General features: G+C 45.8%; 1 protein-coding gene across 2 annotated transcripts in view; it reads left to right on the forward strand.

Annotated features, from left to right (window-relative positions):
* CRYZ (crystallin zeta) overlaps positions 1 to 15096 on the forward strand; it is a 205939-nt gene that overhangs the window by 130793 nt on the left and 60050 nt on the right. For both annotated transcript variants that reach the window (XM_085602272.1, XM_085602271.1), the window contains one exon: positions 11218 to 11367. In XM_085602272.1, coding sequence (XP_085458398.1) covers positions 11218 to 11367 — 150 coding nt within the window. The remainder of the gene's footprint in view (positions 1 to 11217; positions 11368 to 15096) is intronic.

Genomic DNA, 15096 nt, shown 5'->3' on the forward strand with positions numbered 1-15096 from the left:
AAGATCAGGGGGTTCACTGATTAAAGAGCCATGTTTTCAGGCTCTTACGGAACTGAATTAAAGATATGCTGGATCTGATATGCTGAGGCAGCGTGTTCCAGATCTTGGGTGCTGCTATTATAAAGCGGCGATCACCCCATGAGACAGTTTTAGAACGAGGGACCGCCAGCCTATTGAGAGTCATGGATCTGAGTAGTCTAGTGGGTTTGTACAGTTTGAGTTGGTCTTTCAAATAGTGTGGACCTTGATCATGTAGGATTTTATAAATTATACAGAGGGATTTAAATGTGATCCTGTTCTTAATAGATAGCCAGTGGAGTGTCCTGATAGTATCCGAGATGTGCGCGAACTTGGGTGTTTTTGTCAGAAGACGTGCTGCCGCGTTCTGTATAGTTTGGAGTTTTTTTGTAACTCTGGATTGACTGTTGAGAAAAAGTGAGTTACAATAATCCAAAGAGGGGAGGACCAGAGAAGTAACCAGAGTTTTGGCAGCATCATCTGGAAGAAATGGCATGATTTTTTTAATCATCTTCAATTTGTAGTGGGCGGTAGCTGCAACTTTATTAGCATGTGCCATAAAGTTGAGGTGATCATCGAAGATGATTCCCAAATTCCTGACCTTGGTAGTTGGGTTAGGTAGAGTGCCGAACTCAGGGGGCCACCAGAGAGTAGACCAGGTCGGTGAGAGGGATCCGAAGATGACAACCTCCGTTTTATCGGAGTTAAGTTTTAGGCAATTGCCTGTCATCCACTCTCCTATCCGACTCATGGTATTTTGAAAGTGTTCTGCCACTTCTGTACCCTTACCTTTGATGGCCAGTACCAGTTGGGTATCATCGGCGTAGGAGGTTAGGCTCATCCCAGCTGATTTGATTATACTTGCAAGGTCCGACACATAGATATTGAATAGTGTCGGACTAAGGGAAGAGCCTTGGGGAACTCCGCAAGGGAGTGACAGCTTGGTTGACTGGTATGGACCCAGGGTCACCACCTGTGTTCTGTCGGCTAGGAATGACGAGAGCAGCTCTTTTGCCGACTGATCAATACCCTTCTTTCCGACACGGTCGATCAAGATCTTATGATCGACCGTGTCAAAGGCTGCCGAGAGATCCAACAGCACAAGCAGTGCTGTCATGCCCTGATCACGGATGGTTCTAATATCATCGGCTGCCTTGAGAAGGGCAGTTTCCGTGCCGTGATATTTGCGGAAGCCGTACTGAGTATCATCCAGGAGAAGATTAGTCTCTAGATATTCGGAGAGCTGCTGGTTCATTGCCTTTTCTACCACCTTAGCTAGGAAAGGAAGACTAGCAATGGGCCTATAGTTCTTGAGTTCTGCAGTATCAAGACCAGGTTTTTTCAATAAAGGTTTGATCAGCGTATTTTTAAGACAATCGGGGTATATCCCGGATGTCAATATGGTATTACAGACCTGTGTGATGACAGGGATGGTAGTGTCCATCGCCAAGGAGAACATTGCGGGAGGGCAAGGGTCCAAGGCCGAGCCTGATTTGATGGATTTCATAATGGTGGTTATCTGATCAGCCGAAAGAGTCCTAAAGCTGGACAACGAGCTACTAGGACTGATGTCAACAGGAGAAGCTTTGCTGCCGGTATTAGCGGAGGAAAAGGCTTGATAAATGTTGTTAACCTTGAAGTAAAAAAATTCTGATAGTGCGTCACAGAGTGGTTGGGACGGAGGTGGAAGTAGATCTGGAGCATTACCAGACAGGGTTTTTGTTATAGTGAATAGTTGTCTACTAGAATTTTTTGAGGATTCAATTTGCTGCGAGAAATATGTTTTTTTAGCAGCAGCGATCGTGGATTTATAGACAGCCAGTGACTCTTTGTATAATGTCTTGGATTTAGCATCATAACTTCTGCGCCAATGCCTTTCTTTATTCCTACATATTTGTTTTTGGGCTCGTAGTTCATCCGTGAACCAAGGTGCTGTCGGGGTGCTCCTGTTCCTGGAATAGCGCCTAGTAGGTACCAGTTGATTCGATGCCATACTAAACCAAACATAAAGTTGGTTAGTAGCCGCTATCTCTCCTCAACTTAGATTACAAGATCCTGGGCAAACTCCTGGCGAACCAAATCAAACCACACTTAAAATCACTGGTTCACCTGGGCCAAAATTGGTTTGTACCAGGAAGAACCATATCCCCGATCATCAGGTTGTTATTTTACACCCTGAACGGCCTACCACCCGAGATGTTGTGGGCTGTGACAGGCTGTTGACATGGAAAAGGCCTTTGACAGCCTCTCCTGGCCGTACCTTTTTGCGATGCTGCTTTGCATGGGGCTCGGCGGAGAGATGCTTACTTGAATTAAGGTGCTCTACTCAAACCCAATGGCTAGAGTTCACATCAGACGAGCACTCTGACCCATAGAGTATACACAGAGGCACCAGACATGGGTGTCCATTGTTGCCCTTACTCTTTGCCCTCACAATAGAGCCCATGGCGAGTCGAATGCGCGAAGAGAGCACCAGACTCTGAATCCTGACACTCACTCTTGCTCACATCATATCGCTATATGCAGATGATGTATTAATATATCTGAGAGATGGGGAGGACAAATTGGGCCAGGCGATGGCGGTGCTGCTTTCCTTTGGGGGAATTCTCGGGCCTTTGGGTAAGAGTGACCAAATCCTGGGTGTTCCTACTCACAGAGGCCTGTGCGCTCTTCATGTCAAAGGGTACACCGATGGTAGTTCCAATTACACAAAATACATTCAAGTCCCAGGGTGTCTAGGTCTATAGCGTATTGGATTCTGTCCATGTGGGCAACCTCGATATGGCATCTGGATAGCTTTAAGGCAGTTTTCGGTGTTCTGGCAGCGCTTGCCGCTGTCCCTAATGGAGTGGGTGGCATTGCCCAAGGTGTTAGCTCTTCCGCGCCTACTCTACCTGTTTGCCATTCTTCCATTGCTCCTTCACAGGTCGGTGTTTCAGGACTCAACTCCTGGCTATCCAACCTAATATGGATGAAAGGCCAGCACAGGGTAGCCTTAGACAAACTATTTCCCCACCTAGAGGTGAGCAGACTGGGAGCTCAAGGTTTTAAAGCATACTACCTAGCAGCTCAGCTGCAGTGGCTGATGACCTGGCTGGCTCCAGAGGCAATGCTGGGGGTGTATTGCCTCTGGCCTAGAGTCTCCTGCATGGAGGTCCTGAAAGGTGCTCTGAGGCTTGTTCCAGAAGGGACTCTGTTCCCTCTGCTGTTATGCATAGTTTAACACTGTTGGTCCAGATACCTTAGTCCCAAATGAAGTAAAATTGCACATTCACCAAATTTGCCAATGTAGTGTCTACGGAGATGCACTGAACTGGGAGCCCAAACCACTCAGAGTAATGGCACTGAGTGAGATTAGACACGCTCGGACACCTGCATGAAGCCAGGAAACCATTCCAGTCCTAAATGCTCTTGCAACGGATGCTGTTCTGTCTGGTCAGTTCCTAACTCGCTCTGCCATCAAGAAAGCATTGGCTGATGCTTGGAGTGCCCGAGACGCTGAGCCTCCCACTGACCCAGCCCTTGATATACGCTTGACCTGGAACACCAAAACACATAGGATTTCTACCATGGATCGGGTACTGCGTGTTGGCACTATGCTACCAGTGCTGGCCCTCCGGCCACGACCTCCAAATTGAAATGACTGACCAGGATTGGTCCCATAACCTGAGTGTCATACACATAGTTTCCAGAAATGCACGGCACTGAAACTATTCCAATTTAACTATGTCCACTAAATTGAGCGCGCCGTGTGATCTCCTGCAGTGTGATAAATTTCGAAATCATGTGAGGTACAATGATCCCTTGTTGATTTGAAAGTGCGTCTGACGGACCCTTGCTCCTGGACTCTTGGCCTTGGGCTGTTGTACTGTCTCTGAGCCCACTGTTCGCCGGACCCGCTTCGCGGGTCCCGCTTCACCGGGAATGCCGCTGGGGAATCTGTGGAGAGGCTGTGCAGTCTGTGTTGTGCTGGGGCTTTTGGGCAGGGCTGCGAGCGTTTCTGCAGGGACTCCGTTTCCCAGGAGTCCCTGCCTGGCCGATTGAGAACACCTGGCCCGCTCTCCCTGTCAGCCCCGCCCCCTGCGTGTCACGTCTGACCTATAACAGTGGTGCTTACTTCCGCTGCGCGGGAGCGCGCGGGAGCGTCCCGGGAGAAGCCCGGGACAAGGGCGGGACCGTCTGTGGCAGTCAGGGGCTGAAGGAGGCTGGGCGGGGCCCGCTCTCTGACATTGCGCCTTCTGACTACTTGTTACAGTACGTTCCCTGTATCTAGAGATCTCTGGTGTTTGCTTATATAGTATTGTTCTTTTTAAAGCTCGTTGACTGCAAAGTATGTCTTCTCCTTCAAATACCACTGCCCAGATCTCTACTCAGGCCGAGGCGGGGTCAGCCATCTTGGGCCCTTTAGACAAATACTTTAGTCGGGTAACCCAAGATATTGACAAAGAGATCGCTTTGGCGGAGAGGCGCGCCGAGCGTAGGTTATCTATTGAACTCCTTAAAATTCCCTTGGAGTAACGGCCACCTCAGGGTTTCCCGGCATTGGTTCCTCCCCTGTCATCCGTAACCCTGCCAGCTGTACTGGTTATGCTTTTCCCCCTTCACCAGAGCTGTTGGCTGGCTCGTCTGTGGGTCACGACGTGCCCATTTTGCCTTCTACCTCGCCCACTATACCAACTGGCTTACCTACAGGGCAGGTGACCACTGCTCAACCGAGTGTGTCAACTCACGTGGTCAAAACTAAACCAAGTACCAAAAGAAGTGCTGCCCCGAAGAAGTGCTATCTTCCCAAACATCCGAAAAAAATAAGGAAGGTTGGAATATGCCTGCGCCCTTCCTGCGAGCCTACTAGGGCTGGCTCTGGTGGGGTTAAGATTGTCAAGGACGGAGTTGTTCCGGCTAGTCCTGTATCTAACATGAATGACCCCTTAGCGATGGTATTGGCTGAGACCTTATCTTCTGCTCCACCCCTGCTCCTCGAGTTGGAGAGGCTGATGAGGTCTCTCCTGACTCCTATTGAGGAACGAGTTAAAAAATTAGCTGATCGGTTAGAACATTTCGAGCAGGCTACTCTAGATAACTTTTTTTCCACCAAATCCCTAATCAAGTCCCACCCTAGGACGGGGGATAGCATCAATCTTCTGAAACCAAATGGCCAGGCAAATGGTGTGTCCATCGCTGAACCTCCTCCCCCCGTAGTCAGCATTGCAAGTAGGCCTCAGTCGAAGGGACAAATCCCCAAGACTAATTTAGATTTGTCGGACCGTACAAGTAATAATACCACTAAAAAAAACAAGCTGCCTGATACTGTGGCTATGGGTAATAAAGATAGCTCCAAAAGTGGCAATCCTGTATCTAATGGTTGCCAACCCTCACCAAGCACTTCAACACCCCGTCTTGGCGTTCCTGTTAGGGGTAACAAAGACAGTTCCAAAACTAATAACACTGTATTGAATAGTTCCCAACCACCACCAAGTATTCCAACATCCCGTCCTGCTGCTCCTGCCATTAGCCTGCCTAACACCCTCCCGATGAAGGCACCCCGTAGGATACCTCCTATGAATCTCACCCCAGATTCTTATCCTTTCGTGGCTGTCCTCACTAATGTACCATTGGATAGTTCGGACGATCCCCTAGGGCAAGAGGAGGATACGCAATGGGGTGTTCCGACTTTAAATCTGGCTCCTGTTAAGCGGTGGACGAAAGATATATTACAAATGAAGGCCATTTGCCTGGAACATGGGTTGAGAGCCCTAAATGGGAGGACGAAGGGCGATAGGGAAGGTGCCTGTACATTCGACAATGGTCATAACCAAAGTCGGATAGACTATGTCCTTTGCAGCCTCAATTTGTGGCAGTTGGTATGCGACATGAAAATCGAGGGTAGACTGGAAAGTGACCACAATCCCCTTTGTGTGACCCATAACTGGTGGATGGCCATATCAGGGAACCCTCAATCAAGTGATGGCCCAATGCCCACCATGGCCAATTACATGCGCAGACTTAACTGGCCGAGTGTATTGGCGAATGCAGAATCTATGGACTTTATAAGTTCCGAGGTGGATACTGCAATCGCTGCTATGGAGGCTGCAAACCCCATAATCCCAGGTTCTAGGGAAATAACGGACATACACAACAAGCTCTTTTCCCTTTTAAAACCGCATTTCTTGAGGTCCCGCAAGATAAATAGGAAACAACCACCCAAACCAGCTAGGTGGTTTAATCATCAGTGCAGGGAAGCCAGGTTAAGCTTGGGAAGAGCAATCAGGAATAGGGACAGGGCAGCGATTAGCGAGGCTAGGAAGCACTACAAGGTTAGCGTATCGCTAGCCAAAAAAACATGGGACGAAAAGTATTGGGCAGAACTAAAGGAGGCCTCGGGGCTAAGGATTCCAGGTTATTCTGGAATATTGTCAAGTGGGGTAGAGGTGGAACTCCAAATAAACCCGACAATAACGTCGCTGAGGGTGCCTGGGTGGATTATTTTAAACCCCAATATGCTGAGACTACCGAGTTTAAGGATGTGGAAGTAATTTCAGCTGTATTCCCCACTGGGAATTTATTTTCCCTTAAAGAAACTGAAGTTGCAATATGCACTGCCCAAAGGGGAAGGGTCCCGGGTCTAGATGGGATACCCTCTGATGTTTTCATAAACGATATGGCGAGGTGGGTTAGGTATGTATTCCTTTTGGGAAACGCTATTGCGAAGGGAACGGCAGTCCCAGAGTTATGGAAGGGAGCAAATATTATACCCATATATAAAAAAGGGGATCGGTCCCTCCCGGACAATTATAGGCCGATACGTTTGATTGCCACTATCCAAAAAGTGGTAGGGAGAATGGTGGTAAACCTACTAATGGATTGGGTAGACGAGAACAACGCCCTGTCCCCTCATCAGGCTGGTTTTCGGCGGGCTACAAGCACAGTTGACCAGGTGTTTCGCTTTGCTCTGCTGCAGTGGGGGACGGTGGTGCTCGGCGAGGGCAGCCTGTATGTTGCCTTTGTCGACTTGCGGGCTGCCTTCGACCTGGTCCCAAGGAGAAAGCTCTGGGCAGTTCTGAGCGAAATAGGCCTTCCGGCTGAGTTACTCACCTTGATAATGAGGCTGCATGAGTGTAACTTCGCCAAAGTTCAGTGGGGTATGAATGGTGAATCATCTGCCGACTTTCTGATTGAACGCGGAGTACGACAGGGGTGTGCTATGGCCCCCCTGCTTTTTTCCCTATTTATTAACGGAATTGTGGCTCGGATGCTGGATGCCAGTGTCGATGCACCTTCGTTGGCGGGTCTCAGGGTTCCGATCCTGATGTTCGCCGACGATACGCTGATTTTATCCAAAATACCGGCTGGCTTGCAGCGAGCTTTAAACATCTTCGATCTTTTCTGTGGGGAACATGGCCTGGAAGTTAACGTGGGCAAGACCAAGCTGATGGCCTTCTCACCAAAACGTAGACCCCGCCCTAAAATACTTCTGAATAATTGTGAGCTTGAGGTGGTTACTGTATTTACCTACCTTGGGGTGCAGATAGCAAACAATCTAAAATGGTCCCAACATATAGAAAAGGCGGTCCTGAGGCATCAACAGATTTCGGGGGCACTTCGGGTGGAACACAAAAAGTCTAAATCAAAGCCTATAAAACCAGTCCTGGCAGTATATGATGCCAAGGCTATTGGGTCTGCCCTATATGGGGCTGAGCTGTGGGGTTTCGAGAGGCTTCTCCCCTTGCAAATATCGGAGAATAGGTTCCTCAGGGGAATCACGGGTCTCCCTCAGAGTACACCACTAATCCCGCTTGGTCTTGATTTAGGGAGAAGATCAGTTAGTGACCGAGCACGATTGCGCCCGATTCTCTATTGGAGACGCCTCTGGACTACCCCAGAGATACGGCATTATGCAGAGGGGTTCCTTGCCATAATTAAAGCTGACACCTTTCATAAAATAGTCTGGTTAAAAAATCTTAGGACTGTTTTAGGTGATCTGGGCCTCTCCAATCTATGGGATAATCCATCTGGGGAACCCTTTCCAAGCAAAAACATAATTAAAAGCTTATATTGGGAATGGATAGATGGCAGACTCTGGAGTAGAACGAGATCAGACACAATGGCGGGGCGTTTCTTAGAAATCAAACTGTGTCCTGCATTGGAACTATACTGGGACAGTATTACCCAGGGGATAGGAAGCTTTTCTTCCAGTTAAGATCAGGTGCCCTTCCTCTGAGATCACTGACGGGTAGGTGGAGGAGTTCAACCACCTTGTGCTGCCCGTTTTGTGGTGCAACTGAGGAAAATATAGGTCACTTTCTATTCTTGTGTAAAGCTTATGCCACCCCGAGAAGAGTTTGGTTAGCTCCTGTTTGTAGAAATCTGGGGACATCCAGGGGTGTTGAGGCGCTACGAATTATTTGCACCGCCACTGATATGCCTATTGTTCTAGGAACAGCAAAGTTTCTGGGGTGGGCATGGTCCATTAGACGGAGGGCAATTTCTATTAATGTAATATAACTGGGGTATCAAGTGATTTCTGTGTAAATGTACACCAAAGATTTTTATTGTTTATGTACGAACAACTGTTTTAAAAGTATGTATAAATAGGAAAACATTTTAATGTGATGTATTTTAAATGTATGTTTGTGCTTTTATGAGTATATTCCTCGAATAAAGCTTTGAATACGATACGATACTATGTACACTGCACAGGCTGTTCCTTGTAGTTTCAGACAACTGCCCTAGACGTCTCGCTTGCATGCCGACTTCTTCCACTTGACTTGGCAGTGCCCTGCGGCCTTTCTGGGTGGAGATCTACCCATTCCTCAGCACGTTATAGGTAGAAACCACCTCAACAACCTGAAGTCATGCTTACAGGGCCCTATGCCGCGCCCCCGACAGACAGGGAGCGGTCGATGTGGCGCTTGCACTAGTGTGCTGAGAAATCTCGAACAACCTAAAGGCGAATTCCCCGTCCACCCAGTTCTGGAAACTCATACTCTGTGAATGGGCAAAGACCGAAGATGACGTCACCAGGCAGCTGTGATTCAGGGACGTCCCGCGGATCAATAGGTGGAAAACCATACTGTTGGAGCAGGAGCAGGGCTCCGACCTCCAGCTCCCATAGATGGGGGGGTGCAGGCCACACCGCTTGTCCGAAACTACGAGTGACTTCTCCGCAGGACCCAACATCATATGCCACTGTACCATCCACTTCAACTCCTCCCCACATGGATGGGGTAACCCCACAGTGACACTGACTGCGCAGCATGCGAACCCCTCCTCCCTAGATGGTGGACTTGATAGTGCCTACACCCCGCATGCACTCATCTTCGTGGACAGTCGTTCGGGATATGAGAAAGTTATGTTGTCTCACCTACAAAGATACACAGTGTTCCCTTTGTTTTTTCTGTATTTAACTTGAAGACTTTCAATAAAGAGCAATTAAAAAATGTATATGTTTTTGGCATGATTCATTTGAATTGACCCTTAAAATAACTTCAAAGTCTCGATTATACAGTCCGATTGTATGTTTGGAGAAACATGCCTCCTTTGAGCAGGCACAACAAACCTTAGAGCAGGCACAACGTCAGGGAGCCTGTGTTTACCAAACTTAGAACTTCATTACACAGCACATCATTTGTAGTGAATGGCCTATTGTTTCACCTCTGAGCTAGAGGTGCCTGGCTGGATCCCAATAGAGGAGCACATACAAAACAATTCCTCAGGACCACAAAAACTCCACAGGAGACAAAAGGCTACTAGGGACCCAAACACCCCATCATCCACTGAATGCTGTGTCTAAAGATCTCAGGCTACTATCTGAAAAACTGCAGATCTGCTTATCTATAATCAGCCCTTTCAATGTAGTAATTGGGTATCTGAGAGCATTGCAGTAACAGAGAACCTATTAAGCAAGGGCTAATTTAAAACATTCCCTCAGCTACTCACAGACTTGGATTAGGATTGGAATTAACACTGGAGATATCAACAACTAAAAGACTGTCTCTCACAAAAATTGAGAAGGTTGTCCCAAAATCTTTGAGACTGTATAGTGCACAGCTACTGGACCAAATGCAGCAGTTTTAGGAAGATAACTAATGGACTGTATGAAACTTTATTAGGTGAACTATACTCGGCAAGCATTCTTAAGACCAAGTTGGGCCCTACAGCACAGAAGACTGTGCAGACCTACTGCAATCACATGCTAAAAGGAGTAGAGAAACTAGGCCGCAATTCATAGTTTTCAACATCCTTCCTAACTGGCATGGGTCACCAAACAAACTTCATAAAGCGAACCTCCGCCCCATTTCTTGCAGTTGGCTATGTAGCCACCCCTGTGGTGGGGTTAATGGGAGGGAGTGGCATGGCATGCTTCATATTCGATGGTAATGGCCAGTCATACAACCTCTCTGGACTTCTGTGTGGAGCACACTAATGGAAACAAGCAGTTTAACCATGTTACTCTCCCTGTATGGAGGTGGGGAAATTACTGTATTGATTGACAGATAGAACCATATGCTGGGAACAAGCCTGTAGGTGATCTCTTTAAATTGCATAGTATTGCCTATCCCAACTAGATCTGTCTACAGTCGTGGATAATGTCAATCATGACCTCCTTGTATTCTGCCTTCACATCCGAGTCCAGGGACATATGCTTGACTGGAATAAAATGTTTTTGTTTAACTGCTTTCAGCAATTAGTCTTTCCGCCTTCAATGCCAAGACCTAATATTGGTGGCATTCCCCAGAACTTAGGGCAGTATCCACTTTTTTTAATCATTAGGTCAATATTGATATATATTGATATTGAGATATGTTTAGAGAGCACGAATGCCAACGGCGTCTTGGCGCAAATATTCGCTTCACAAAACTGAAGGATAAACCAAGGTTAAAATTCAAATTATCCTCAGAAAGAACCTCTAGCTGATTGCACATCAAGAAAAGAAACAGATTATCAGGGCAGGCTGCTGAATACACTGGGCAGGAGAATAGCCATGTGTGAAGCTAATCACTTGTCTCACCTGGTCTGGTAATTTTGAATCTTTTTTTATATGTAAGCTGATGACAGCTATTTCTGAAAATCACAGAACTCTTTTATTTGCTATTTTACAATAGATGATGAAATGCTAATAAAGTCATCTTTAAATTGTTTAAGATAAAGTGAATATTTTTCAATCAGTGTCTTAAAACCCTTCTTCATGTTTATGTTTAGGTTGGTATAGCTGCATGCCAGATTGCCAGAGCGTATGGTCTGAAGGTCCTCGGCACAGCGGGTTCTCAGGACGGGCTGGATTTAGTTTTAGAAAATGGAGCTCATGAAGTTTTTAATCACAAAGAAGAGGATTACATCAATAAGATTAAGGTATTTTATACATATTTTTCAAACCAATTGTATTCAATGTGCATTTATCTTCCACCAGCTTCTGATATTGTCATATGCAATACCACTACATCCTTGTTTTCTGATGCACTTGTACCAAAACATGCAAAAATACATATGTTATTTCGCATTTTATAAAGTGTTTCAACCACTTACGTTATTTTCATTTTACAAACACTTTTACACGTTATTTAGCCTTCTAACTATTTGCACCACTATAAATGAGATTCTTCAATACAGCCTACTGCTTAGATTACCATACTGATTTATACTAATATATGCGCTCATACAAATGTGCCCAAACCCTTTTGTAGGTGTTATAACTTTTTAGATTATGACACTTATGAAATTGCTATCGGTTTACTACTTTCCCCCGTACTACATTTGATTCACGTAATCACTTTTTAAAATTATTTTAAGGCAAGCAAAGATACAAGACCGCTTTACAACCCAAAGTTTGTGAAAGATAGTAAGTTTTAAGTTCATGTTGCCTTGTCTTGTTGCACCGCTAAAGTGCCCTTCTATCAAATAAAATGTTTCTTATGTTACCCATGGAATGAAACTTGACTGCATTTTAGAAGAGTAACTATCTGGAATATAGATGGACCCTTATTCTCTGTGTCTTCATTATATGCTCCTTCACTTAAGAACCCTGAAAAAAGCCAAGGATAAAAGCGGCATAGCCCTAAGATCTGGGGGCACGAAAATTGATGCAATGCATGCCCACCATAGTACACTCATTTCTGAGTCTGTCCTTTTTAGGTCTCGCTGAGCCAGCGCAATGGCTGCTCTGCGAGACATTTAGTGTGTGGCTCCAGAAAATGCTATCACACGCTTTTGCTTGTGGCGGCCTAGAGCTTGCGGGCGCGCGCTTACGAGCAGAGGCACCATCTGGCTTTCCTCGTAATGCTCATTAAGCGCATCGCTCGCAGCGCACGATCGCGATCACTTTCGCGGCAATGACGCTGCTGACGCGTCACTGCATGGAGATCGCCTGTGCCTTGACATAGAATGTGTTTTTCCTGCGTGCTTGACAGAACCATGTCATCCCTGGCGTTCCCTTAGGTGTGGAAGGTGAGAGGCCGAAATTTCGGGTGAAAACCTCCTTGTTTGGGTGTGATGCAGCGTGATTGTAACATGGGACGTTGAAGACTGATTGCCCGACTGCCCATGGGCGATTCAGTACTTTACTTTGTGCAGTAAATGACTTTGTACACTCCCATTGGACCGTAAGCGTTACAGATACAAAACAAATATATGAAACGACTTTGAAAAAACCTGTTTCTCCTGCTTTCAAAGAGCTAGGAAAACAAGCAAGGTTTGAATATCGCATTCCGTCAGGTCAAATACCTTTTTGAAGGGTGTAAAGTAGTCTGAAATATGTTTGTCTGCAAGCTATTCACAAATCACATAGTACGATGTCCAAACGACTGCATTCTTTCCCTGCCGCGTCACTCCACAGGCTTCAAAAGCGGCTTTTTAATTAGGTGTGAAGCTTCATGTTTCACGGGGTTCATCTTTGAAGGGCATCTGGGAGTTGCAAACCTTGTTTTTAGGGGTAACAGAGTTTGCTGCTGTATAGCTCACTGCAGTGGTATGATGTTAATAAGGCTAGTTACGGCACCCACCTTATGGATCAGCCACCGGGGAACAGTAAAGCTCTCTGTATTTTAACGGGGAGCAGCAAATCTGACAACTTAGCTTGAAGAGGTGCAGGGAGTGAACACAACAGAAAAATATGCCTATTCTTCCTAGTTGTACTAACCATTTGTGTACTACTCCAGAATTGCTTAATACTGACATCACGCTGCCTCCTTCAGCACATAGTACTTATGTGCTTTAAGCCCAGTTGTATGACCGCTGCTGAAGGAGTCTTTGAAGTCATGAAAGCCAGCAACCAAAAACATGTTGCCTTATTAATGCATTTATCCTTTCAACATTGCTGCATTGTGCTGCCTAATATGGCATTCATTAATATAAATCCAGATGTTGAAACTTATAATTGCCCTATTTTTCTCATTGCCCATTTTAGGAAAGAATCTCTGCTCGGTAAATTTCAACGGGGGAATATATCCCTTTGTTTTTTCTGTTGGGATCATCTGCGATCTACCCTGTGACAAGCAAGTCTTGTGTCTGCCTTGGTTTTGCTTCAAAGAAGATGCCTGCATGAGGCCTATGTGCCGGTCAGGTGATGCATCTGCAGTGTTGCTGTAGGCAAAATGTGGATGAATAGGCGCATGAAAATGTAGGCTACTTGACCTAGTACATCTATTTCTGACTCCTTCAGATGAAAGCTGGGCATTAGGAGCACGTTTTGGTAGACCATGAAAACCCCCAGCATTACACGTTGCACAAATTGGGGATGAATCGCTTCTTGACCTTTTCTTGGTGTATTTAGCTAGGAAACTGAGATATTTTTCTTATACATTGTTGTGCTGCATGTACAGATTGAATACTCCACTAATTTCGTTTTTGTTTTTTCCTTGCACTGATCTCGTAAATCTGCATTTAACATGCTTCATCAAAAGCAAAGATTGAAATGGACCATGCCCACATAGATTGAAACGGACCATGCCCTGAATATTGGCCCTAGAAGCTTTTTAAACCCTGCATCCCCCCTCCCACAATCTCGCTCCTGCTACATTATCTATTCTAGATCAAAGACGAGTTTTTATCCATATTTTGGCTTCCCTTTTTTGTCTGTACATTTATTGTTGAGCTGGCTATGCCATTTGCAGCAAGTAAATCGGACTAAGTACTAAATTATAGGGATTGTTTAATCTGCATCTTGAAACTTTGCCCGTGTTCTAAAAATCTGTAGTGCAGATAAGACCTAAAATGTTGCTGTCTCCAGTTGAAGAAAAAGGTAAAACGTTGAACAGTGCTTAAACCTCGATGGTGGTAACGCCCTATTCCTTGGCATCCCAGACTCTACACTGTCCCCTCACACCCCCTGTAGGGCATCCTATATGCTGCAGCATGTCTCACCCAGGTCTGGAAGAAATATGATCACATCACCCTATCCAGAGGGAACTCAATTGGTTCCCCATGCTGGCCTGCCCCATCTTCAAAATCGGTTGCATCGTTTGCAAGATAAGGTGGGTGCTGGTCATGATGGCTTTGCAGACAAGCTCGCCATCCCTGGGCACCCCCTCAGCTAGGTCACCTTCATATTGCAGCCGCAGAAGTGTTTAAAAAAAAAAAAAAGCATGGCAGCAGGCTTTTCCATTTATGTAACTAGGATCTGGGACAACCTCCCTGTATTCACAAGGACTACTATAATACAGCGCCAATTTAGGAAACAGTTGAACACACACACCCCTTTAAAGAACACTACATCACAATGCAGCAATAATGCAATAACCAAGTACCTCTCGTGCACTGTGTATTTTCCTTTGACTCTATAAAGTGCTGCCTCTTCAGCTAGGTTCCCACTATGTGAATACCACATACATTAATATACAATTATTCATGATAAAAATACACTTTTGCAATGTAATGCCGAGTTCTCAAATGATCTTGTTTTAAATTCTTACTTCTAATGATGTGATTGCGGAGGAGTTGTGGGCTTCCCAATCATTGTAGAAGCCAAATGATAACTCTGACAAATGTTCTATCCCCGTAGGTTGACATCTCTGTGGGGCTCTGCCAACTCTTTCTTGCAGAAATGAGCACATCTTTCCCTCTTGCTGCTTTTTCTCTCTCTAATTT

This window comes from Triturus cristatus, chromosome 4_2, assembly GCF_964204655.1.
Source record: "Triturus cristatus chromosome 4_2, aTriCri1.1, whole genome shotgun sequence".
In the NCBI taxonomy this organism is placed as follows: domain Eukaryota; kingdom Metazoa; phylum Chordata; class Amphibia; order Caudata; family Salamandridae; genus Triturus; species Triturus cristatus.